General features: G+C 42.6%; 1 protein-coding gene across 1 annotated transcript in view; it reads right to left on the bottom strand.

Moving 5' to 3' along the window:
• The window catches only part of LAMB4 (laminin subunit beta 4), a 114,488-nt gene that overhangs the window by 42,569 nt on the left and 46,165 nt on the right, over positions 1–25,754 (bottom strand). Inside the window, 9 exon segments of the mRNA XM_007455346.1 lie at positions 1,466–1,618; positions 2,056–2,103; positions 2,105–2,235; positions 2,238–2,275; positions 3,726–3,869; positions 5,393–5,570; positions 11,374–11,497; positions 12,291–12,400; positions 15,204–15,375. Coding sequence (XP_007455408.1) covers positions 1,466–1,618; positions 2,056–2,103; positions 2,105–2,235; positions 2,238–2,275; positions 3,726–3,869; positions 5,393–5,570; positions 11,374–11,497; positions 12,291–12,400; positions 15,204–15,375 — 1,098 coding nt within the window.

Genomic DNA, 25,754 nt, shown 5'->3' with positions numbered 1-25,754 from the left:
TGTGTGTGTGTGTGTGTGTGTGTGTGTGTGTGTGTGTGTGTGTGTGTGTGTGCGCGCGCTTGGGGAGGGATACGGAGAGTGATGTGGATAATTGGACTCCTCTGCGGTTAATGAGAGGTCACACATTTGGGATGAATAAGGAAAAGTGCTCTAAACTAAAACAAAACATTCATTTAAATTTATTATCCATTCAGAGAATAAAAAGATTATTTGGATTTTAAAAGTCCTTGGTGAAGAATGGACTCTTTCTTAAAAAACTACAGACTCGTGAGTACAGGATTCCTGGGTCATCATATAACCAGGATCACCCAAAAATGCCTCCAGACCCAAAGCTAACCTCAGCCCCTGTTTTCTGAGGCGGGCCGGGGGTGGGGCACCCCAACTCTCATCTGGTCCTAGAGGTGAAAGAGCAGCAGCCTGAGATAATGTGTCTGGAAGTGAAGAGGGGTAAGTAATTGTCTTGATGTGTGGGCCCTCGAGGGTATTTTTATACTAACCTTTATTAAGACACCTTGAGGGTGTCTCCATTAAGGATGATGGAGAAGCCACTCCCATCTCTCCTACACTCTATTCTTTCAATCACGGGGCAACTGCCATTGTTTAGGTGCCCAAATCATGGGTCCAACTTCCATGTTTTGGTTCATTCCATTTAGAAATGGTCTCATAGCCCAACTGTGGTCTCAGTTCTTAACAACTGACCAACCAAGCCAGAGTGCACATGGAGAAGAGGCTATAAGAATTAACTAGAGACACGTGTAACCTTAGAGGTAACAAATAAGAAAAAAAAATGGCCATGTAATTTATCATGATGTTAATTATCATTGAAGAAAATAATAATGCCATATTTTCTCTTATGATTCAATCAAGTAGACTTTATAATTTTTTTCCTTGTTTGCACTACATGTTTACACTCATGCTTAAACTCTTCAAAATAAAATTTCTGATTGAGGGACAGACACAAATATTGAATTAATTTAGGCAGTATCTGTATAATGCCCAAACTGGTGCTTCAAAACATCTGAAAAAATCAGTTATATCTGTGAAATACCAGTCAAATTGATTACTTGGAATTATATAAAGAAAGCATTTGACTCATTAATTCTTAACTTTTAAATTATGTTATATGTTTATATATACATATATAATTTAATCACATATGTATCTTACTTAATGAGCCATTATTTTATTAAACAATTAATTTGATTTGAACTCATTTGGTCAGTTTTCTAGAACATTATTTAATAACAATTATAGCTCAGTGAAATGATTTTTTGTCATTGGTTTTGAATCATTCAAATTCTTTATTCAGTAAAGTAGCAATTTACCAAATTGTGTCTTCTTACCATTAACTTATATCCTGTACCACTCATTTGTCCAAGGCAGATAAACTATGAACATGTTATCATTTTTTAGATAGCAATGTGGGATGAGAAAAAAACATCATGAACTATACTACATACCTGCATAACCTTGAAGACAGTTGCAGATTACATCTGAGCTCCAAGGATTCTGATAACAGGAATGGGCAAAATACTGATTGCTTGAGGGAACATCTGGACACGGGCAAGGACGGCAGGACTGTCCTGAAGAAAGATTTCCATAGTAACCATCAATGCATCTGTCAAGGCAACTTTTTACTAAAATGTTACCAGGAACAGCTCACATTAGACAATATGGATTTGCTGTGCTTTAGGACAGTGCAACTCTCAAAATTCAATATTTTTAGAAGATGCTCATTTGCTCTGGAAAAGGTTTTGCTTCATATTGAAAGTTCCATGGCTTAGTCATTAAACAACATAAAAGCACCTAATTTACATGCACATTTTAGGAATATAAAAAGCAAGGTGCCAGGCAAATGCCTGTTATTGATTTACTTAGACACTGCTTGGCTCATAACAAGATTTTGAAGGATGATAAACTGATGCTCTATCTTCCTCGCCCATAGTCATCACTCTACACTTAAATACTGTTGATTCTCTACTCAATGGTCCTTCGGATAATGTTGTGAAGTCAGAGCAAAAGAACAAGAAATAAGAGTGCATATGAATTCCATACCTTTCACAGTTTCTCCCAGTTGTAAAACTTCCACAACTGAAGCATGACAGTGAACCCATTACAAAGGCAGGTGTGGCAGTTAGGAAATCCAAAATAGCCCTCCAGGCACCAATCACAATAGCAGCCAGCTACCTCTCCATGGCAGGGGCACCGTCCTGTTACTTGGTCACAGGACGTCCTGTTACAGTATTCTCTGAGCCTTGAGGGTGGCAGTGACATGCTGGATAAAGCAAAGAGGAGCCTGTTGGGGTCGGAGCGGGGGCAGTGGTGTGCTGGTGAAAGAGTCACAGTTCTGATTTCACAATCTCTAATTTACCGTATCAACCCTATCAAGGTGAATAAACTGAGTCTATACAGTGCTTAGAATAGAGCCTGGCATGTACAGAGAACCAGGTAAAAATATTTGTTAAATAAGAATTCACTGATTCAATCAACAGAATGATGTGGACAACTGTTTTTTTTTTTTTTTTGAGGTATAACTGACATACGACATTATATTAGTTTCAAGTGTACCACATAATGATTCAATATTTGTATATATTGCAAAATGGTCACCACTGTAAGTCTAGTTAACATCCATCACCATAGTTACAATTTTTTTTCTTCTGATGAGAACTTTTAAAATCTATTCTCTTAGCAACTTTCAAATATACAATACAGTATTATTAACTATAATAGCCATGCTGTACATTACATCCCCATGACTTATTTATTCTATAACTGGAAGTTTGTACCTTTGGACCCCCTTCACTCATTTCGCTCACTGCCCGCCCCCCCACGTTGCCGCTGGCAAACACCCGTCTATTGGTGCTCTATACCTATGGGCCTGTTTTTTTGTTTTCTGTTCATTTTAGATTCCACATATAAGTGAGATTATCCAGTATTTGTCTTTCTCTGACTTATTCACTTAGCATACTGCACTCAAGGCTTATCCATGTTGTCGCAAATGGCAATATCCTCTTCGTATTTATGGCTGAATAGTACTCCGTTGCATGTATATACCACATTTTCTGTAATCATTCATCTGTTGGTGGAAGCTTAGATTGTTTCCATATCTTGGCTATTGTAAATCATGCTACAATGAACACGATAGTGCGAATATCTTTTCGTGTTAGTGTCTTCTTTTTCATCAGATAAATACCCAGAAGCAAAACTGCTGGATCATATGGTAGTTGTTTTAAATTTTTTGAGGAACCTCCATACTGTTTTCCATAGTGGCTGCACCAATTTACATTCCCACCAACAGTGTAGGAGGGTCCCCTTTTCTTCACATCCCAATCTCATTGTTTTAGCCTTTCCAGCCACTGGGCTTATGCACCAGATGTTAAAGCCGGGTTTACACAGCCATCTCCATGGTGGCCTCACATCCTCCCTGGACTACCATCTATCTGATACAAACTGAAAACTCCCTGAGACATGGACCATGTTTTCTTTATCATCACTCATGTTTCCTAATAGAGCTCTGTACACAGTCAGTGCCCACTGAATGGAAGAATAAAGTACAGCGGAAAAACTTTCAGTATATTTTATCTACATAGACAAGACAATCTGAATAATGAAGCCAAATTCCTAATCCCTCCCCTTTTCAACTCCCCACATTGATTTTCCTGCCTTTAAAACTCCAAGGTTGAGAACACGTGCGTTTCCCCCATCTGGTTTTTGCTACATACAGTGACGGCCGTGATGCCCCAAACTGTAGTTTCCTGTTGAGCACGTGTCACAGCAGCAGCCGGTCACACAAGGCTTACACTGGCACTGGCCTTCCAGTCAGCTGCAGTTGGGTCCCACTGAGCCCTGTGGGTGACAGTTGCAGGCTGCAGGGAACAAAACAAGTTAGAGGCAAAGGAAGTGACAGAGAAGCACTCTGTCCTATGAGTAGCTCTAGTTCATGTCTTTCTCATTAGTTACCTCTAATCCTTAACTCCCTCATGTGTTAACTGGGGATACTATATGATATACCTCCTGGGAATATAAGGATTGAAGACAATCATGCCTGGGAAGTACTTAGAATAGTGTTTGGCACCTGTAAGTGCTCAAAAAACACTACTTAACAGACATCACTTAGCAATGAACATTACTTAACAAGTTATTGAAAGGCTTAAAATAAATTGCTTCAATCATTAATGGTTCCAATGTAATTATTATTTCTTCCATTCCTGATAATCCATGTTGGTGCTGGATTATACCTTTCATTTCCCTTGTTCCATATCTTTCATGAGATTGCAGGCATCCCAAAAGCCAGAGTCCTGCATGGAGAAAGCATCCGTCTGGAACTTGGGAAGCCCAGACTCTCATGGTAGCTGTCATGTTATAGCAGTGATTCTCAACTAGGGGGAGATTTTGACCCCCGGGGGACATATGACAAAGTTTGGGGACATTTTTGGATGTCACTACTGAGGGGAGGGTGCTACTGGTATCAGGTGGGTAGAGGGTAGGGCTGGTGCTAAACATCCTACCATGCACAGGACAGCAACCCCTCCCCAATGAACTATTACCCAGCCCTAAATTTTAAAAGTGCTGAGGGTGAGAAACCCACTCTGTAGCTTAGCAAAATGGGCAAGTTACCTAATGTTTTGGACCCAACAGTCTCATTTATTAAATGAAGGTTTAGGGATGAAAGAAGTTGTTTAAAGTTCATTCCAGGATTCCAAAGAAATATTTTAGGACCATTGTTCCAGGAATCTGGCATCCCCAAGCGACTGCCAGGCTCCTCTTTTATACACTTGTTGTACTGAGAGTTATGATTCCAACACATGGACAGACTGCTCTGTGTAACTAATCATCGGGCAGCTGGTATCTACACTGGCTGGCAGGAGTAGATACTAAAATACATTAGATCATTTCACTCATGTTCCTAAAAGCCTTTGCACAGATAGTGGCGATTCGGTAGAGCCCGTTAAACATATACTCAGGGACTTCCCTGGTGGCGCAGTGGTTAAGAATCCACCTGCCAATGCAGGGACACGGGTTCGACCCCTGGTCTGGGAAGATCCCACATGCCGCGGAGCAACTAAGCCTGTGCACCACAACTACTGAGCCCACGTGTTGCAACTACTGAAGCCCATACGCCCTAGAACCCATGCACCGCAACTACTGAGCCTTGAAGCCACAACTACTGAAGCCCGCAGGCCTAGAGCCCATGCTCCACAACAACAGAAGTCACCACAATGAGAAGCCCGCACACCGCAATGAAGAGTAGCCCCCGCTCGCCGCAACTAAAGAAAGCCCGCTCACAACAACGAAGACCCAACACAGCTCAATACAATAAATACATACATACATACATGCATACTAAGGCAATTTCTATTTAAATACAAAATACCAAACAGATACTCACCCACGGCCCCATTGTGCAGCCTGGCAGACAAACTGGCTATAAGCCTTTCACATGCTCTAAGGAGCACCTGAGGTCCCATTGCCGAGGCAATTTCAACACAGTTGTGCAGGTGATATTCATCTAAATCCTGCTTGCTGCAGAAATTCTCCAATGAGTTGATTTGGGGAATAAGATGAACCTTTTGAAATAATGAGAAAAGAAGACTTACGTTCCAAACTGTCCCCTATTCAAGATTCCAGTTATTAAAAAAAAAAAAATTAGATCTGTGAGAATCGTGGTTGAAAAGAGACTCAATTCCATCCTTTCAATTGCATATGACTGAAGATTTTAAGACTTTCAATTTAGTTAAGAAATCTTTAAATATTTACATTTATTGACTTATGGCAAAGAAAATAAGGTTTTATCTTTTTATTACTATATTTTTTACTTGTTAATCAATTTGTCTTAGATTTGAAAGAGTTTTAACTAGGCTACTTGTGATAGATTAAGAAATTATGGCTTACACATAGCACAGGGAGATCAGCTCGGTGCTCTGTGACCCCCTAGAGGGGTGGGATAGGGAGGGTGGGAGTGAGACGCAAGAGGGAGGAGATATGGGGATATGTGTATATGTGTGGCTGATTCACTTTGTTATACAGCAGAAACTGACACACCATTGTAAAGCAATTATACTCCAGTAAAGAAAGAAATTATGGCTTAGACGTTGCATTCTGTAGTATTACTGTGGAACTCTAAAACTCTCCTTTAGAAAGTTTTACCTTTTTCAATTACATATGAACAGTGCTGTTCTACATCAAACTACCTGCCTCTTGGAGATTCAGTTTCCATTCTGCTACCCCACAACCTCTCAGCTCAGTGGTTCTCAATATGAGAGGTATCCACCCCCAGGGAGCACTTTAGAAATTCCAAGGGGTGATTTTGGTTGTCATGGCTACTAGGTGAGGTGTGTTACTGGCATTTAGTGGGTGGGGATCAGACATGCTAGACATTCTCACAACAAGGAAAATCATCGCAAGTCTCCGACAGCTTTTGAATATTTCACTCAACATCCATGAAGGAGGATTCCGTGCTTATAATGATGAGTTGAAAACCTTACTCTGTGTTTTCAAAACACGTTAAACATGTTTACAACACACCTGCTTGCACGGCTATCTCTTATGTAGTGAATCTACGTGTTTGCGCATCTCTGAACCTCAGTATGACTCCCAGTGTGCTCATGTCGGTACACGTATGTATTGCAGTACATATTATTTCTTCATAAATTACTTCCCTTTTATTGTGTTTGCACATAACATTGATATTATTTGGAAGTTATGTGTGCAGGTAGGCTCTAATGCCTGTGAATTTCATTGTCAGGTAGGAAAGAGGGTTACAAAGTATCAATATTTGTAATAAAAAAGGGAAGGTTGGGGCCGCTAGACTTCTGAGATGGCCCATACTGTCTGTGGAGTGTGTTTCTCCCAGGGCTGCTCTCACTTTCCAAGACGGCTCCATGCCCTGGGGCTGCTCTTGCCTTTTGAGATGGACTGCCTCCTGTCTATGGAATGTGTACCTCTCTAAATAAATCTACTTCTAACTAATCACTTTGTCTCTCACTACATTCTTGCCGCAAAGAGACATGAAGAACCTGAGCTGCAGCAAGTCCTGAGACCAGGCGTGTGATCTCAGTTACAAGAGAGTGGGTTCAAGGGCGGAGAAAAAAGAAAAAAAAGGAAGGTTGTGTCAGATGACATTGAGAGCCACTGTCCGAGCCACACCAAATGACCTGTCACAGTTTCCAGTATCTGTCACACTGTGTTGTCATTTCCTGTGTAACTGCCTGCATCTCCCCTTTAGAGCATCAGCCCTGGCGGGGCAGGGAAGGTGTTGGTCTCGTTTACCCTGTGCCTGCCCAACTGGTTACTTTACAGTAAATGCTTATTAAAAATTGTGCAGTAGGGCTTCCCTGGTGGCGCAGTGGTTGAGAGTCCGCCTATCGATGCAGGGGACACGGCTTTGTGCCCCGGTCTGGGAAGATCCCACATGCCGCGGAGCGGCTGGGCCCGTGAGCCATGGCCGCTGAGCCTGCGGGTCCAGAGCCTGTGCTCCACAATGGGAGAGGCCACAACAGTGAGAGGCCCGCGTAACACACACCACACACACACACACACACACACACACACACACACAAATTGTGCAGTAAAGAAGTATACATACATTCCTAGTATTGTATCTTTGATACTAAAATGACTCTGCATTCTCCAAACACAAACCAAGCAGGGTGACATCTAGAAGGAAGCCAGATGGGCTAGGCTTGGTGGTGAGGGCAGGCAATCAAGGACAAATTGTTTACAGTTCTTGGTCTCAGCCGGTTTAGAGTTGGCCATTCCTGGCACCAAGACGATAGAGCAGATGACAAGAGTCCCTGTCTATCAGCAATAGGATTTTGTAATGGCATGACTCATTTCTCCTAGAAACTTTTAAGGGCTTTATGTTTACCAAGTGTCATCCAACCCATGGTTTAAAAGAAGAATGGCAGTTTTATGTTCTAGAATGCATAATTTATGTTTGACTCTCAGCAAATTTTTATGGGTACACATATCATGTAATCAGGGCGACTGAAAAAAAACCCCAACCATCTCACTATGCCTGCAAAACAAAAGATATTTGTGCAGAAGGTTGAACAAAGCTTTCCTCTGGTCTTCTTGGTAATGCATCTCAGTCTTAGATGCAAATGTTAATCTGGCTGCAGAGAAGAATGAAGTTTGAAAGGGTCAAATCCAAACAATCGAGTATCTTCCCAAAGCAGCAAAACTGCTTTAGTCTGGAATCATAAAATGTGTAACGACTTTCTCCTACTGCCATCCTGGGTCAGGGACTCTAGGGTTCACTGCAGGTGCCCTGCCTGGATCCTCCCATCCACCAGCTGCTGTGGCACTGGCTGCTAAAAGCTCACAGCTGTCCCCTTCTCCAGAAAATTGGACCTAGCCACTGTGTCCAGGAGTGAGTGAGCTCTCTGGGGGGTTGGAGAGTGGGGTAGGGAGCCTGTAGCTGATGATGACGTGGGCACACAAGGCCCCACCCCTTCGCCTCCAGGTGGAACCAACCCTGTGGTGCAATTCATGCTCCAGGGCCCCCTGGATACCACATCCTTGCTGGGCTCCTTCCCCCGCAAGCATGCCCTCAATAAACCAGGCCAACCTGAGTCCCTGCTTGTAGGAAATTTGACCTAAAATGGGGAGCTAGGGCCTCTTCTGGGATTTTGGACAGCTTGCCAAGATCGGGTTGCTCTCTTAATTTCTATTTTGGTTTCAGGGTTTTCATGGCTATGTATAAGGAGAACGATTGCTTGATAATTGACCAAATGGACATATTTTAAGTTCATTTCAAATTATCCATTTATATTCTGCATCGAACATCATTGCAATGATTTTGTTTACGTGCCTTTTTTTTTTTTTTTTTTTTTTTTTTGCGGTACGCGGGCCTCTCACTGTTGTGGCCTCTCCCGTTGCGGAGCACAGGCTCCAGACGCGCAGGCTCAGCGGCCATGGCTCACGGGCCCAGCCGCTCCGCGGCATGTGGGATCTTCCCGGACCGGGGCACGAAGCCGTGTCCCCTGCATCGGTAGGTGGACTCTCAACCACTGCACCACCAGGGAAGCCCCATGCCTGTCTTCTGTGTCAGGCTGACGACGCCTTGAGGGTAAGAACCAGATTTTACCCCCAATCCCCAGGAACCAGCACAGTGCCTGGCCCACATACCCTCAGAGAAGGGGTGATGAATGGACAATTTGGATGGATGCATCTAACACAGCACCCAGTAAATCTTTTGAATTTACAAAGTTTAGAAATATTTAGGACATGGATTTAAAAAGAGGAGTACTTGGCTCTCATAAATTTGAGTTTCATGACTGTTATGATACAATAATAACATCCCTTGGTGATCAGGAATCCTTATTTTCTTCCTTTCCCTTTCTTTACTCTGCCTGGGTTTAGCATTTTTTCCTAAATTAAACCTGTTGGATTTGAGTCTCTTTCTTTGTAACTCACGCGTTGGTCATGAGCACAGTTCTATTTAAAGCTCCTCGGTAGAGAATATGAATTATATGGCTAGGGAAATCACGATAGTTTACATTTCCCATTCAGGAGTTGGTTTCTACTTTCCACTTCAATTCTATTGAATTTCAGAGAAACAATGAATAATTTTTTAGTATGTATCATGTAACATTTTAGGGCAATATTTGGGACATATTTATATGATATTCAAATTTAACTGGGTACCCTGTATCTTTCTTTCCTCCCTCCCTCCCTCCCTCCCTCTCTTTCCTTCCTTCCTTTCCTATATCTTGCAACCTCACCTTTGGTAAAATAATCTTAAAACAATGGGTTTTCTTCATGTTATAAAAGCTGAACTTATTGAATAAAATCTAAGATATACCTGCCTCATACTAAATTCTATAGTAGATGATGAAATTAAAAAGTTCTAGGGTATAAATTTAAAAGGTTCAACAGTTAAAAACTGAACTTTAAAGACACAATACACAAAATGTGGATATAGTTAATTAAATCAGGGGTTGACAAACTTCCCATAAAAGGCCAGAGAATAAATATTTGGGGCTTTGCGTTCATAAGGTCTCTTGCAAATAGGTGTCTTTGTAGCTTGAAAGCAGTGTAGATAATAAGTAAATGAATGGGCATGGCTGTGTTCCAATAAAACTTCATAGGGCCGTAGTTTGCTAATTAATTCACAATATTAGAAGACTGTTACAAATGTTTAAAAATGCAATATTAACAAAGCAATTCCATTTTATCCACAAAAGTACTTTAAAAAAGTCCCACACAATTCTCTACAATTCTGCTAAAGGTGGAATGAAACTGGCACTTTCATGCATTATTGATGATTCTGAAAATTAATTGACATATAAATTAATTAATACCTTCCAGAAATTAATATGACACATTATTTCAAGAACCATAAAACCCTGGGTAAAGTAGGACTGTATTTTCAAATGTTTAAAAAATATACCAACTATGCACAGTAGAAAAAATAGAAGGAACTTAAATGACCACAAGTAGGGGAATAGATAAGTAAATTAAGTAAATTTATTAAATGTCCAAACTCTGCCCAGGGACAGGCCTGGGCCTGAAGCTGTACACAGAGTGAGAGTTTGGAAGGAATGCCTGTGGCCCAAATTTGTGAGCCACAACTACTGAGCCTGCGTGCCACAACTACTGAAGCCCACGTGCCTAGAGCTGGTGCTCTGCAACAAGAGAAGCCACCGCAATGAGAAGCCCACGCACCGCAACGAAGAGTAGCCCCCGCTCACTGCAACTAGAGAAAGCCCGCGCACAGCAACAAAGACCCAACACAGCCAAAAATAAATAAATAAATGAATTTTTAAAAAAGAAGCCACTTAAGGAAATACTATGCATGCTTCCTAAGAATGGTAATTTACATAAGCATAATAAGAAAACACTCATGATATAATAGGAAGTGAAAAAAAATCCATGTACAATCTTGTCTAAGCACTCTGATTACAATGATATGAAAGCATAATATGCAAAAAATGGGAACCTGTAAGCTGATAATAATTAATGATTGGTGGAATTTCTCCCCAGACTTTCTGCAGTGCCAGTGCACAGCAGTGGCTCCAGGCAGGGATGCGTGAATCAGGCCTTCTGGCTCACTCCTCATTCACTAGCTTTGTGACTCTGTGCCTCAGTTCTGTCGTCTGTAAAATGGGAATAATGACAGTACTTCCCTCATAGAGTAGTTGTGAAGTCTAACTAACAGAATATGGAGAACGCTTCAAACCATGGCTGGCACATACTATCCTGGATGATTTGCCATTGCTATTAGATGACCTTTATATAGAGTAGGTGATTTTTATAATGAAACAAATACTTTTCTATTTCTCATGAAACACTTCAAAGTACAAGCCTACTTTTAGAATTAGAATGGAGCTCATTTCAGAAGGTAGCACCCCCAAGGGTCTGTTATACTTACAGAATCAATTCAATGTGTGAATGAGCCTGGAATTCTCATTCCAAAGGCTGAGGAAAATAGACATCTATGGAATATTGTACATCTGGTTCTAAACAGATGGGTGTGGGAAGCAGCACGATTCTGTATTAAGAGAAATAAAGCAAAAATTCAGTGACAAAAGTACAGTTATATAAGCTAAGTGGCCATCATATTTGGTGTGTTTCACATGTGCCGTGAAGTGGGCGCCAGTGTGGGATGGAGACCGGGTTGAGGTCCAGACCAGCTGAGGTGCGTTGGGTGGACAGTCAGTTCAGCCTCAGATTCTCTGTGGCTCTTCCATAGGGTTGTGCCAAACAGCAAAGCTTTGGAAACTGGCCGTGATTTGTCATGACTGCTCTGGGAAAAGGATGGAGCAAAGGTCCTTCATCCCATCTATCAGGCTACTATCAACAGGGTCTCTGTTCTATTCAGCCACAAATCTCCAATGCAAAATTAGTGGCCTCAAAACTAGACTCTCAGCTGTTGAGAGAACTCAAGCTGAATACTGTCCTCTTATTCTCGTAGCATTTCATTTTCTCTCATCTCCAGGCATCTGGGGAATGGGAAACAAACATTCAAGATCTAGGGTCAGGATATCTGGGCTGGAGCCCTGGTACTTCTATACATTAGCTATAAGATTCGGGCAAGTCCTCAGAGAGTTCTCATTCTCAATTTCCTGCTCATCTGATGAAGACAAAACCTACCTCCTTGAGTTGTTAGCAAGATTCAATGCAGTATGAATGTACAGCAGAGCGTAGCACATAGTAAACACTTAATAAACATTATGTCTCCTTTAATACATCTCTACTCTCACTTAGTTCCTGGATACAAATTCCTGATAGACGAACAACATTCTAAGAAACGTTCAACGTTTGAGGACAGGCCCCCCGCATACCTGGAAGCTGCTGGTAAAGGCTGAGGCTTTGGCTGTGGGGTCTCGCGTGCACAGTGATCGCTCCCTCTGGCCAGGTTAACCACCATCTGGACAGTCCAGTCATCTGCAGACTAGACAGGCATCACGTAAGAGCATGTCCCTGCGAGGATGCATGCACCAACATATTCCTAATGGAGAGTGCGTGGGACAAATTTGCAACCCACGGCCCGCTCAGAAAACAGAATTTTGGAGCTGGGAGAAGAGGTTTGCTCTCAGGCTCAACTCTCTGGTGTTTGAATTGTGATCCAGATAGAAAGAATGTTGTTTCTGGCCATAGATGTAATTCCTGGGTCTAGAAAAAACCCTGGCACTCCTGACAGGTCTAATCTTTAACCTCTGTCTCCCAAAGAGTCGATTAAATCATCATGTTCCTGAGTTCCTAACACCGTACACAAAAATAAACTCAAAATGGATTAAAGACCTAAATGTAAGGCTAGACACTATAAAACTCTTAGAGGAAAACATAGGAAAAAACACTCTTTGACATAAATCACAGCAAGATCTTTTTGAGCCACCTCCTAGAGGCATGGAAATAAAATAAAAAATGAACAAATGGGACCTAATGAAACTTCAAAGCTTTTGCACAGCAAAGGAAACCGTAAACAAGATGAAAAGACAACCCTCAGAATGGAAGAAAATATTTGCAAACGAAGCAACTGACAAACGATTAATCTCCAAAATGTATAAGCAGATCATGTAGCTCCATATCAAAAAAACAAACAACCCAATCCAAAAATGGGCAGAAGACCTAAATAGACATTTCTCCAAAGAAGACATACAGATTGCCAACAAACACATGAAAGAATGCTCAACATCACTAATCATTAGAGAAATGCAAATCAAAACTACAATGAGGTAGCACCTAACACGAGTCAGAATGGCCATCATCAAAAAATCTAGAAACAATAAATGCTGGAGAGGGTGTGGAGAAAAGGGAACAGTCTTGCACTGTTGGTGGGAATGTAAATTGATACAGCCACTATGGAGAATGGTATGGAGGTTCCTTAAAAAACTACAAATAGAACTACCATATGACCCAGCAATCCCACTAGTGGGCATATACCCTGAGAAAACCATAATTCAAAAAGAGTCGTGTACCACAATGTTCACTGCAGCTCTATTTACAATAGCCAGGACATGGAAGCAACCTAAATGCCCATCAACAGATGAATGGATAAAGAAGATGTGGCACACATATACAATGGACTATTACTCAGCCATAAAAAGGAATGAAATTGAGTTATTTGTAATGAGGTGGATGGACCTAGAGTCTGTCATACAGAGTGAAGTAAGTCAGAAAGAGAAAAACAAATACTGTATGCCAATGCACATATATGGAATCTAAAAAAACGGTACTGATGAACCTAGTAGCAGGGTAGGAATAAAGATGCAGACGTAGAGAATGGACTTGAGGACACAGGGAGGGGGAAGGGTAAGCTGGGACAAAGTGAGAGAGTGGCATGGACAGATATACACTACCAAATGTAAAACAGATAGCTAGTGGGAAGCAGTCCACAGCACAGGGAGATCAGCTCGGTGCTTTGTGACCACCTAGAGGGGTGGGATAGGGAGGGTGGAAGGGAGGCTCAAGAGGGAGGGGATATGGGGATATGTATACTTATAGCTGATTCACTTTGTTGTACAACAGAAACTAACACAACTTTGTAAAGCAATTATACTCCAATAAAGATACTTTAAAAAAATTATGTTCCTGGATCACAGAAACAAACAAAAAAATCCTTCACAAAAAGATATATTTCTTTCATATTAGTGTATATACATTATGTAAGTTTATATTATTTATTATATTATTAGATCTATTTATATGTATCTGTATAAATACATACCTATATAGACATACACACACACACATATATATAGACAGCGAGAGAGAGAGAGAGAGAGAGAGAGAGAGAGAGCGCGCGCGCGCGAGTATATGCTAATTAGCTAAACTCTGGAAGCCTTACAATTAGGAAAAGCTTTTTAAAGCTGTCAGAGATGTGTTCTCTCTATATAAAAATTAAATACATTTATGTGTATATACACATATGTAAAAAAAAATGACTTTCTTGGCATACTCACCAGGTCAAAGTTCCCTGAAGTCCTTTGCCTTTCACGTGTGAGGGATTGAGAACAACGTCATGTTAAGAGTTTCAAAGCAGATCATCAGCTCTGGTCATACCATAGAAAGTGAGCCCTTCCAGAATGTGGTCCCTAGAGAGACTCTGGGGGCTCTGAGGCCACCCCCAGGCATATAAAATATTTTTCAGGGCAGATGGTCTGTGGGGTTTCAGATCATCAAAGAAAAGGTTATACAAAGAAAAGGTTAGGAGCCACTGCTCTAGGTCAAGTGTTTTTCTAATTTGGTTTCTCTTCCTCTTAGATATTTCTTAAAGGGTGGGGGAAGGCTAGAAAGGTAGCAGGCAAGAAGCACAGGCTGCTTTTAGCTTTTCTCTTGTTTCCTGGTAAAATCCAAGTGCAAATAAATGCCTGTACTGCATCCCTATGAGTCTGAATCTCTACACAGGTTTATTACATTTTTAGAAAAAAAAAAGGCCCAGGAGGGCAGGATTTGCATTATTTTAGTTATTTATTGTCCTTATACAAACATTCCATCACCACTTCCCCAGAACTAGTATCTTAAATCTATAGCCCCAGCTTTAGCTTCTCTCCACAGAATAAGGCGTGTGTGCATATGGCTGTGTTGCTTTAATATCTTTAGGAAACCTTTTGGTTTATAATGTTCTCCAGATGTTCGACTTTTTGCAAATCCTGTTAAGATGAACATAGGCAAGATTGGAATGGAAACACTTAGCTCGAGAACGTATTTCAGTCAGCTCGGAACCACCACCGTGGAAGTGGAGTAAAGGATACCTGAGTTTCATAGCGAATGGCAACAGCAAAATCCATGGGAATGGGGATGTTCCCCACAGCAAATCTCAAGCCGGCCCCAGGGAGAACCCTGGCAAATCCAGGTCCCATCCACGTAACAGGCACCCCAGGAGCTGGCCCTCGGAGAACGACAGAAACAGCAGGCAGCTGGCCAGAGAGGAATAAACACAACTTTGCCTCGAGTGAAAGGCTGGAAGAGTTCAGGGGGAAAAAAACAACAACAACAAAACCCATGGGTTTCTTTATGTGTATATGATCCATCTGAGTCCCGAATAAATTATTCCAACCAGGATACAGTCCAGAATACTGCGGAGAAAAATCTGCAGCTTTGGAACATATGTTACTGTATAGAATAATCACTTGGAAAGCACTGTCACTGGCCAGTACATTATGTACTCCACGTGTCATGTACTAAGTGATTCCACATTGGTGGAATCAGACCTTGGCTTTCCTCAGATCTGACTGTGGAGTCCTGGCTAAAATACGGAGGGCAAGAAAATATTCCCATGCCTAAACTTCATGGATTTTGCCTAATTGTGCATGACAATGATAAAACCCACCCAGATTTTTTTTTTAGATGTTTCTTCCATGCAAATATGAGAAATGATCTTCTCCCATCTGCTTGGGGCACATAAATACTAAACTGCTCACACACTTGATTGATTAGCAGCCCTGCCCGTCTCAATGCTGGATGTCAGCCTGGGGCCATCTGGACCCTATAGATGATACTTCCTTGATGACTTTTGCATCTGCCTCTCGACACTTCCAGCCTCCACCGGAATGCTGCCTCTTGTTACTTTCTGCCTGTATTGCTGCAACAGCCTCTTGGCTGTTCTCTCCATGATCTCGCTAGTCCGATACATACCGCACACTGCTGCCAACAAGCATTTCAAACGCTTTCTCACTGCCAAGAGCATCATGCCCAAATTACTTAGCCTGGAGTTCAAGTTGCTCTGTGATCTACCACAAACTGCCCTTCATTTGATAAATGTTCATTTAGTAACAATTCAATCCCCGCCTCTGAATCAGGAATGCATATACAAATAGGACAGATTCCCAGCCACAGAGGGGTTTAGAATCTTGCGTGGGAGACAGAAAGGTAAATAAGAAATGAGATGGAGATGTATGTAAACTCATCTCTATGCAACATTTTTCAAACTTTAAAAAAAGTACTCTGGAATTTGCAACAGACACTGCAGGTACCCCCCCCCCCCGGGATCCCCCTTTCCTTGGTTGGTATACCCATCTCCCAGTTGCGTGTGTGCGTGTGTGTGTGGTTTCTAACAGCTCACAATTGCCCCCCTTCTCTGGAGAACTGCCTTCCACTCCTACCCCTGGGGTAGCTCACAGCCAAAAACTGCCTGATAGGAGGTGATAAAATGCTGGCCCTGTCGTCTCAAGGGGCAGGACAAATTTATCGGCAGTTTATGTTTCTGACTTTCTCTGTGGATCAATCCAAGTTTTGTTTTACCTGAGACCACCTGACTCTTTCCTCTTCTCTGTCATGTTTCCTTCACTCTCTTAAAGAGTTTTCCTGAAGAACACTGCCTTCATAAATTACATGCACCTGAATCCGGTCTTAGGCTCTGTTTCTAGGGCTGCTGACCTGAGACAGTTGGTAGCACACAGTGTAGACTCTAAGATGCATTCCTGGATGTGGATCATTTACTGTTCGGCTGGCAATGAGGAACCCAGTGGGTAACGTGTTGATGATCCTCGTGTAGCAGCAGAGACATTGCTAAAACAGTCATCTGTGGCCACCTGAGGATAGGGAGGGGGCGAAGGGGAGGCACTGACTTGAGCAAGATTTCTGATACAGGGGAAAGAGTAGCTATAAGGACTGTGAACGTGGGTGGCTATTGTTGTACACCACTGACGCATTTGATGAAAGACGATGGCAGGCTCAGGGCAATCGAACAGCAACTTAGAGTCAAGTATGAGAATCAGAAGGGCTCCCTGGCAGCATTTAAAAGAGCTGCGGAACTTCCGGGAAGGCTGAGTTCTCAGCCTGGGTAAGTCACCTATGCCCAAGTCAGGCCCTCCCTTCACAGGGAAGCAGGGGGATCTTGAGGCATGGGTGATGCACATGAGAATCGTGAACGCTGAGGTTCTCCTGAGCACTCTTGGACTATAGAAGTAATCCACTCACACTTATTCGAAAATAGAGGCCGGCCCCCATCCTCGCCCACCTCCATCCCTGCCACATTTGAAGACGAGGCAGAAATCTCAAATGATGCAGGTACCTTAAAAGAAAACGTGTGCATTCCTGAGGATCTGCCCCTCCTGACCACTTGCCTGATAATTAGGGTCAAGTTGCAGCATGATCTGATGGGAAAGGGCTGCATCTCCGAGAAGAACCTGGTTAACACGAACAAGTAGCAACTGGGAGAGGATGGCTGGGCATGGATCGTGAGGGCTGCCAGATCAAGGGGACAGAATATGAAATCAGGTAAGGAGAGTTTGTTGGTTTGGGGTCACCGGTGATAAAGGATTTAGCAGCCTGGCAAGGGCCCCAGAGCCCTGCGAGATGTTTGGCGAAAGCTGTGGTCCAGAGTAATGAAGCAGACCTGTCAGAACTGCTGTAGCAGGCTGGGGAGGATGGGTTATAAGGCTCAAAGAACTAAGCATGATTGAATGGGTGTTAAGACGCAAGGCTGGAAAACCCATCAGCTGACTATATTCCTTGTCCATTTTTCAAGACAGTGAGGAATGAACTGGTGAGGGGCCACCAGCATCACTGAGCAGCAGAGGATAGGGTACCCTCTGTAGGCTGGTAGCCTAAACCATTAAAAAATTGAGCTCGTCAGTATTAGTGTGGTGGACAGGATCGCAGACTATCAAGGGTTGGGGAGCATTTAACTCTCAAAAGCAAGATGGGTATAATTATAATGGTCAGCGAGGTTGGAATAGGAGACAAGGGGGCCTGACCTACAGGAATTGTCTGTGGAGACGACTAATAGTACATGATGCTCCTAGGAGAAAGACAGATGAGCAGTCGACAAAATATTGCCTAACATGTGTACGCCAAAGTGATCAAGTATGAACTGGCAGAAGGCTGAGTTCAGCCACCTCAACAGAAAGACATAATCCTTTCCCAAATTTATAGAGCTGAGCAAATTCTCAGACCCAGACCCCAGTGACTGAATGAGAGGCTGGGTCCCAATGAGGAACGACTCTTCAACACCACTGCAAGTGTTAATTCTCTCACTTACCTCTCAAAGAGATCTATGTTTATTTACTAGTCTATTGGGGACGCAGAAATGCCTAGATCTTTCGAGGGCTAATGGATACAGGATCTGAGTTGATACTGAGAACCATGTACCCAAAGTGCCATCATGGTCCCCCTGTTAGAACAGGGCATATGAAGGTCAGGTAGTAAATGGAGATCTGACTTATGTTCTTTTCACAGTTAGTTCTCTGGGTTTACTGAACCATTGATTGTTTCCTCTAATTCTTGTATATGTATTGGAATGGACCTGCTTAGCAGTTGGCATTGATGTTAGTGCTTCTATAGCAGGAAAGGCCAAGTAAAACCTTGTGAAATGCCCACCCTCCATTGCCCTCCCCACCACCACCAAGCCAAGATAGTAACTAAAAAGCAATATTGCAAATCAGAGGCATTCTCAAAGTGCCACTCTCAAGACTTGGTGGTGGGCCTCATATCACATCCCCATTACAAATTTTATACTAATATAACTAAGTTGTAGCTCCACTTGGCAGCTGTCCTGCTGGAAGGAGTATCATGACCAGAGCCGGTTACCACCACCCTGGTGCATGATACGCAGCTATTGAAATGCAAAATGTGTTTTCTTCCATCTCCATGAGGAAGAAGAAACAGAAGCAATTTGTATTTGCTTGGGATGGGCGGTCGTGTATACTTAGTCTTGCCCCAAGGCTATTAATTCTCCTGCTCTCTGTAACAGTATAGCCCCAAAGAATCTGGACCATCCAGATGTTCTACAAAATATGACACTGACTCCCTATACTGAAGGATAGTGAATTGGATCCCTTGGTCTAAGGCGATGTCATGTGGTGTCCCGCAGTGAGAATCGGACACTCTCTGACCTTGGTCAGCACCACTCTCTGACAGCTCAGAGTGTCTAATTCACCAATGTCGTAAAACACAACTTCCTCAGCCCAAGGTATCCACTTTACAGTAAAAGAAGTGTATCAGTGGTCATGTGACTTTCGGATCCACTGTTCCTACACAAACCATGGCATCCAGAAGATGCTGACCTGAGATGGCAGTGGGATGGGGCCCCTAAAAGATGCATTAGTTTCACTAGCTTGGAAATGACACCCTGTGAGATGGGGCAGTTTTCTTCTAGATGTTATTTACTCCTTACACCAATGGTCTTTATGTGATGCTGTGTCCCCAGCAGGGAAAAAGCATGGGTTTGGGAACCAAGTAGGCGTAGCCAAGCTCATTGTCACTCCCAGTGACCATGAATTTCTTATGTTTGCAGTTAAAATTGGCACTGCATGCTATAGAGATAAATAGTATAATTCAGGTTAGTAATTTAAAATTTTAATATTTCTTTAGAGTGACATTAAATAGCACATAAAAATATTTTGACAAGTTGAGAGAGACAATGGAAGAAAGTAAAAAGCTTTATACTTTACTATCTTCAAGGGCCCTTTCCCTAATTTCTGAATAAGGGGCCCTGCATTTTAATTTTTATTTTGCCCTGGCCCTGCACATAGGTCTGAGCATGCCAGGAGTGAACTTGAGTCTGTGCTGTTAGTGTACTGCCTGGTCCCCTTTACTGGGCCACTCTATCTTGCCACCAGCTCCTGGGATTGTTGGTTGCTATGTCTCACCATTGCTCCCTTCTCTTGAGAATTGCCCTTGGCTGATGTGAGCCACCTCACCTGGGACGTAATCTGCATCTGCCCTGGCAGCCTACAGCCATGTCTGCCTGACATGAGAAGACAGCCCTGGGGCCTCAATGGGGGACAACTCTGTGGTGCAATTTCTGCTTCACAGCTTCCCCAGGGGATCAGGCAAGGCTAGACTCAGGCAAGGCCTAGCTGCCATCCTTGCCTCACTTTCCCCGCTCCCCAGCCTACTGCCCTCCTCGCTGACAGGCTTCTCCGATGAGTGCTTCCTTAGTAAAACACATGCACCCAGATCTCTGTTGTAATCTCTGATTGTAGAGAATCCAACCTAAGACAGTGACTCAGAGCGTGCACACACACACACACACACATTTATATAAAACTGAAATAAAAGTTTCACAAAAAAATGCTCTTGTTTTATATTCTTCTGTTGTACTAAACTGATCCAGTCAATTGATTTCATGACCTACTTACTAATAGGCATGACCTGTAGTTTGAAAATTACTGGCCTATGGGACTCCAGAGATAGAAACAATTAATTATGTCCAGATGTCAGGGTAGGGAATGTCAGAGAAAGATAAATCTGAATTGGGTCTTAAGGGATGACTAGAAGTTTTTCAAGTCAGTAATACAGAGGTGGTCATTTCAGGCAAGAGTCAGGAGAGGAGGCCGTGGATGCTTTGAGCAGTGTTTCTCAAAGTGCTGCCAGGGACCACTCATATCACTTGGGGTGCTCGGCAAACATGCAGATTTCTTTTCTCCCTCCAAATGATCCAAAATGTGTGGGTTTTTTTTTTTTAAATCATTGTGCCAAACACCTCAAATATTTAAATCCAAATGAAGATCACAAAATGTACCCATGTTTTCCTAAGTCTTTGATGGTTCCAATTTGAACCTCATTGCTCTAGAGCAACATTGACTAATTGAACTTTCTACAATAATAAAAATGTTCTATATTTGCACTCTCCAGTACAATAGTCCTGTGTATAGAGTTACCTGAAAAAACTTGACTAGTCTCACATTCCCTGAGTCAGCATCTCAAGTGGAAGGCCCTAGCATCTGCATTCTAAACAATCTCCCTGGGCAATACTTATGCACAGTAAAATTTAGAAGTTCACTGATCTTTGCCACAGCAAGCAAGGGCACTCCCTACTTTTCTCTTTCAGGTGGACTTCAGATTGAGATGCCTAGAGTCAGAGAAGGCTTCATGGGCATGTGGCATGGGAACAGAAACAAGCAGAATAAAGAGCAAAGCCTCTGTGACTTGATGTACGTGGGCCTGGAAGGAAGAACGCCATCTATGAAGCCTTCTCTTATCCTCTCAGTTGGAGGTGTTTCTCCTTAAGTGGAATCCGTAACACATTATGTACACCTCTTTATGATACTTACCCCACCCTGCCATGCATTCATTGTTTATATACGTGGCTCATTTCCCCCACCATAATCTTAAGGGCAGGCTCTATGTCTAGGTATTTCCATTTTCATTCAATCAATCATTTCATCCACTCAAGAAAGTCTCTTATGAATAAGGAACTGTTTCAGCTGCTGGGTTTATGAACAAGACAGCTAACGTCTGCTTTCCTTTGCTTTTCCAACATGCCCCTTCATGCATATGCACACAGGAATGCTCAGTAAAGACCCCGGCATAACAAATGAACAAACAAACGGGCCTAAAGTGGCCCTGACTTCGAGTGAATACTAGCTGGCTAGCTACAAGGTCTTCAGGTCTCCTCTGGCCTTCTGAAGCCATCGGAGGGAGAGCCCTGTGGAGGCGGCATCACCCTGGCACTCACGCCGGCAATGACCAACTACATCCATCTCAGATTCAAGGGCACAGTCGTACACCATCCCCAGGGACATTAGCATGTCCTTTCTTCTCCAACTGGGAAGACAGCCATTCCTCAATACTGTTACCTCTCCTTTCTAACATGATAAGAAAGTGTAAATTCAGAGCCTGACTCTTCAACTCTCCAAAATCTTATTTTCCAGAAATTTTCATTTTGTAGAGAAATAAAGCTATTGAAGTTTTCCCCAGAGCCTCGAATTACTCTGAGCTGGCTTCTTCCTTTCCTTCATTCTCTTCTTCAGGAAAATAGGGCTTTACACTGGCTGATCACTTACATGGGCCACGCACGGTTCTAAGTGCATTACCCGGGTTATTTGCTTATAGTACAACAGACAACGACCCTGAAGAAATGATTTACCTTACTCTGCTCATCTGCTCGAATGCTTTGCTTCTGATTTCTCTTCAGTATTATGCTTCCTTTGTCAGTTACGAAATCATCTCCTTGTTGCTGGAAATACACATCACATATAGGCAGAGCTGTTGCTAGTATCTTAAAAAGAAACGACTGTTTAAGTAACCAACAAAAGTTCCAGTTTTACCAGAGTTCAAGAGTTTCAGATTATACCATACTTTAAAAGGTAATCATGATTCTCACTTAATAGCTTCAGGAAGAACACATAGAGGCAGCTTATAATTTTTTGTTTCTCTATGAAAAGGGGAAATTTTTAGTGGTCCTAAAACTATGTGTTGGGTTTTCTTTTTAAGGGCTGCTCAACTAGTGCAATTCTAAACCTTGAAAACATTTCTTCTTTTCTACTGGTTTTGTGGTGTTTTGAAAATTAACAATATGCATGATATACAGATTCAAAGATTATCAGATGTTGTAATTTTAACACTCTCCAGACCAATTTCTTTTAGTTCTCATGGTTTGCAGAATCTGGCCTTAAACGTTCCCATGAGAGATTATACCAGGATAGCAAGATTCCACCAACCAAACTATTAAAACAGCAGAGTAGCATTCATGCAACTCCAGTTTCCTTAAAATCCTGGGTTTTATGGGACTCTGTTTTATATCATCTCCTTAGTCATTCAGCTGCCGACCCAGTTAGAATCTCCAATTTGCTCGTTTCCAAATTCTCACTATACCCTAGACATCGATGTTTGCTTGATGTTTCATTGTTGGTTTTACAGTCAAGGTTTTTAATTTCACAGGTGCCCTGGCTGTTCATCGTGAGCAGGCAGCCTTGAGGTCAGCTGTAGTCAGCTCCCTCATACTCTGTGGTCACTATTCAGACTCTCAGCCATGCTCTCCGACCAGCTCCTCAACCTCTGTGATGAGGACCCTTTGGACAGGCCACGCTGGATTACGTTTACCTGTCCTCTTCATTTTTTTTCCTCTCACCTATTGTGTTCATCTTGTAACACAAAATTATAAGCTATTTTACCACTTTTAAACAGAAAACATATTATGGAATTAACTTTATATTATACTACATTAAATGCCGTACCATGTTAAATTCAATCAATATTAACTTTTGTGACCACAGTTAGTTTCTGTAACAAGCCAGTGTTTCCCAAACTGTGTACAAATCACCTGGGGATCTTGCTAACATGTAGATTGGATTCAATAGGTCTGGGTGGGGCCTGAGAGCCTCCAAGTCTAATGAATCCACAAGTGATGACACTATTGCTGGTCTACACACCACATTTTGAGTAGCAAGGATATTGCCATAGACTGAAGGTTTGTATCCCACTCCCCCTCTCCCAAATTCATATGTTGAAATCGAATCCCCAGTTGATGGTATTAGGAAGTGGGGTTTGGGGGAGGTGATTAGGATTAGTACCCTTAAAAAAAGGGGCCCCAGAGAGCTCCCTTGTCATGTGAGGACTCAGCCATCTAAGAACCTGGAAGTGGGTCTCAGACATGGAATCTGCAGGCACCTTGACCTTAGACTTTCCAGTCTGCAGAACTGTGAGAAAGAAGTTTATGTTGTTTATAAGCTACCCAGTCTATGGTATTTTTAGCGTCCCAGACAGACTAAGGATGATTAGATAGATAGATAGGTAGGTAAATGACAGGTGAACAGATAGGTGATAGATAGATGATAGCTAATAGGTAAACAGGTGATTGAGAGATGATAGACAGGTAGATGGGTAGATGTAGATACAAATATAGATATCTTTCTGAAGACCCACCAAGAAAGTTAACTGTCATTCTTCTTAGCTCTCCTATTTGAGTATTAAAACAATTATTTGAAAGCTGGGGTCTTGGATTCATGTCCTTTCATGTCTCCATCCCCATTCTCTCTCTCCTCCCTGAACCTTGCCCCTTCTCCATCCCTGTCTGGACTACTGCACCCTGAGTCTGGACTACTGCAGCCTGAGCCCCTCCACCCCAGGCTCCACTTCTGCTGGATGGTGTCTGTCAGGGCACAGAGGACAATCTTCATCACGTCATGCCTTTGCTCAGAAGGTTTCAACGAGTTCTCATTGCCCCAAGAAGAAAATTTAGCCTCTTTAATAGGAGAATCTAATTTTCTCTTCCAGTACCTCTTTCCTATATAAACTTTCTGTTCTACCTGCAAGTACACCTGCGCTGTTTCTCCTCTGAGCTGTTACTTAGAACTTTTCTGGTTGGACTCTCTTCTCCCCTCATGCACCAATGGAAACGCTCATGGCTTTCTAGTCTCAGGCAAATGATTCTACCCGTGTGTCAAGCCCATTCGTAAAGGATCAGTCGTGCCTCCAAAATCCTAATGCACTTATGGACTCTCCTTGTTGTATGGCACTGCTCCCATCCTGAGCTATCTATGAAAAATATCAGCTATGGTTAAAAACTACTAGAGGGCAGAGATGCTAACTAATCCCTTTGTAGGCCAGTCTTAGCCTGGAGCTCAGCATTATGCACCTGGCTATAAACTGGGGTTCCTGTGACCCCCTCCTTGAGTTCAATCATTTGCTAGAATGGCTCACAGAACTCAGGGAAGCACTTATTTATATTTACTGGTTTGTTATATAATAAAGGATATGATGAAGGATACGGATAAACACTCAGATGAAGATGTACATAGGACCGGAAGGATCCCAGACACAGGAGCTTCTGTCCCTTTGTGGCTGGGATGCACCACCCTCCCAGCACACAGATATGGTCACCAACCTCGAAACTCTCTGAACCCAGTACTTTTGGGAATTGTATGGAGTCTTCAACCCACACGCATGATGGATCATTACCTCAGTCTCCCTCACCTCTCCCCTTCCTGGAGGCTGGCGGGTGGAGGCAAAAGTTTCAAGCTTCTAATCATGGCTTGGTCTTTCTGGTGACCAGCCACCATCCTGAAGCCATCCAGGAGCCCACCCAGAGTCACCTCGTCAGAACAAATGACACTCCTATCACCCACGAAAGTCCAAAGGATTTGGGAGCTCTGTGTCAGGAGCCAGGGGTCAAGATCACTATGTATATACATACATTTTTTTCCTATTATTTCATGATAGTTTTAGCCTAAGTATAAATATCAGTACTCTTTTCCCAAAGCTTTTTTTGTTTTTTCAGTTACCATCATAAACCTGCACTACTAAAAGCAAAGAAGAAGAATCTAGACAAAGGATTGCTTTATCTTTACTCCACCCACCGCAGTTGTGAGTCTAGGCCGGGACAGTGCAAGCCTCCTTTTCTTGCCCTAATCTCAGTCAGTAAAAGAGCAAATTCCAAGCCTCTTAAGGGGTATCTTCATCCCTCCCACCAGTTGTGTCCAGATAAGGAAAAGACCTCAGGAAAAGACTTAGTCACTGGAACCTCGAATGAGTTCCCAGTTTTCTATCCAAATCCTGTCTCCACAATCAACTTTCACATGCCTTCTCCCTTTGAAGTCGTTCGCCTCACATTGCCTTTTCCTTTGTCACATTCCTGC

The sequence above is a fragment of the Lipotes vexillifer genome, unplaced genomic scaffold, assembly GCF_000442215.2.
Source record: "Lipotes vexillifer unplaced genomic scaffold, Lipotes_vexillifer_v1.1 scaffold234, whole genome shotgun sequence".
NCBI classification, from domain to species: Eukaryota; Metazoa; Chordata; class Mammalia; order Artiodactyla; family Lipotidae; genus Lipotes; species Lipotes vexillifer.
The sequence above is the reverse complement of the archived record's forward strand: the minus strand, read 5'-3'. Positions and strand labels throughout refer to the sequence as shown.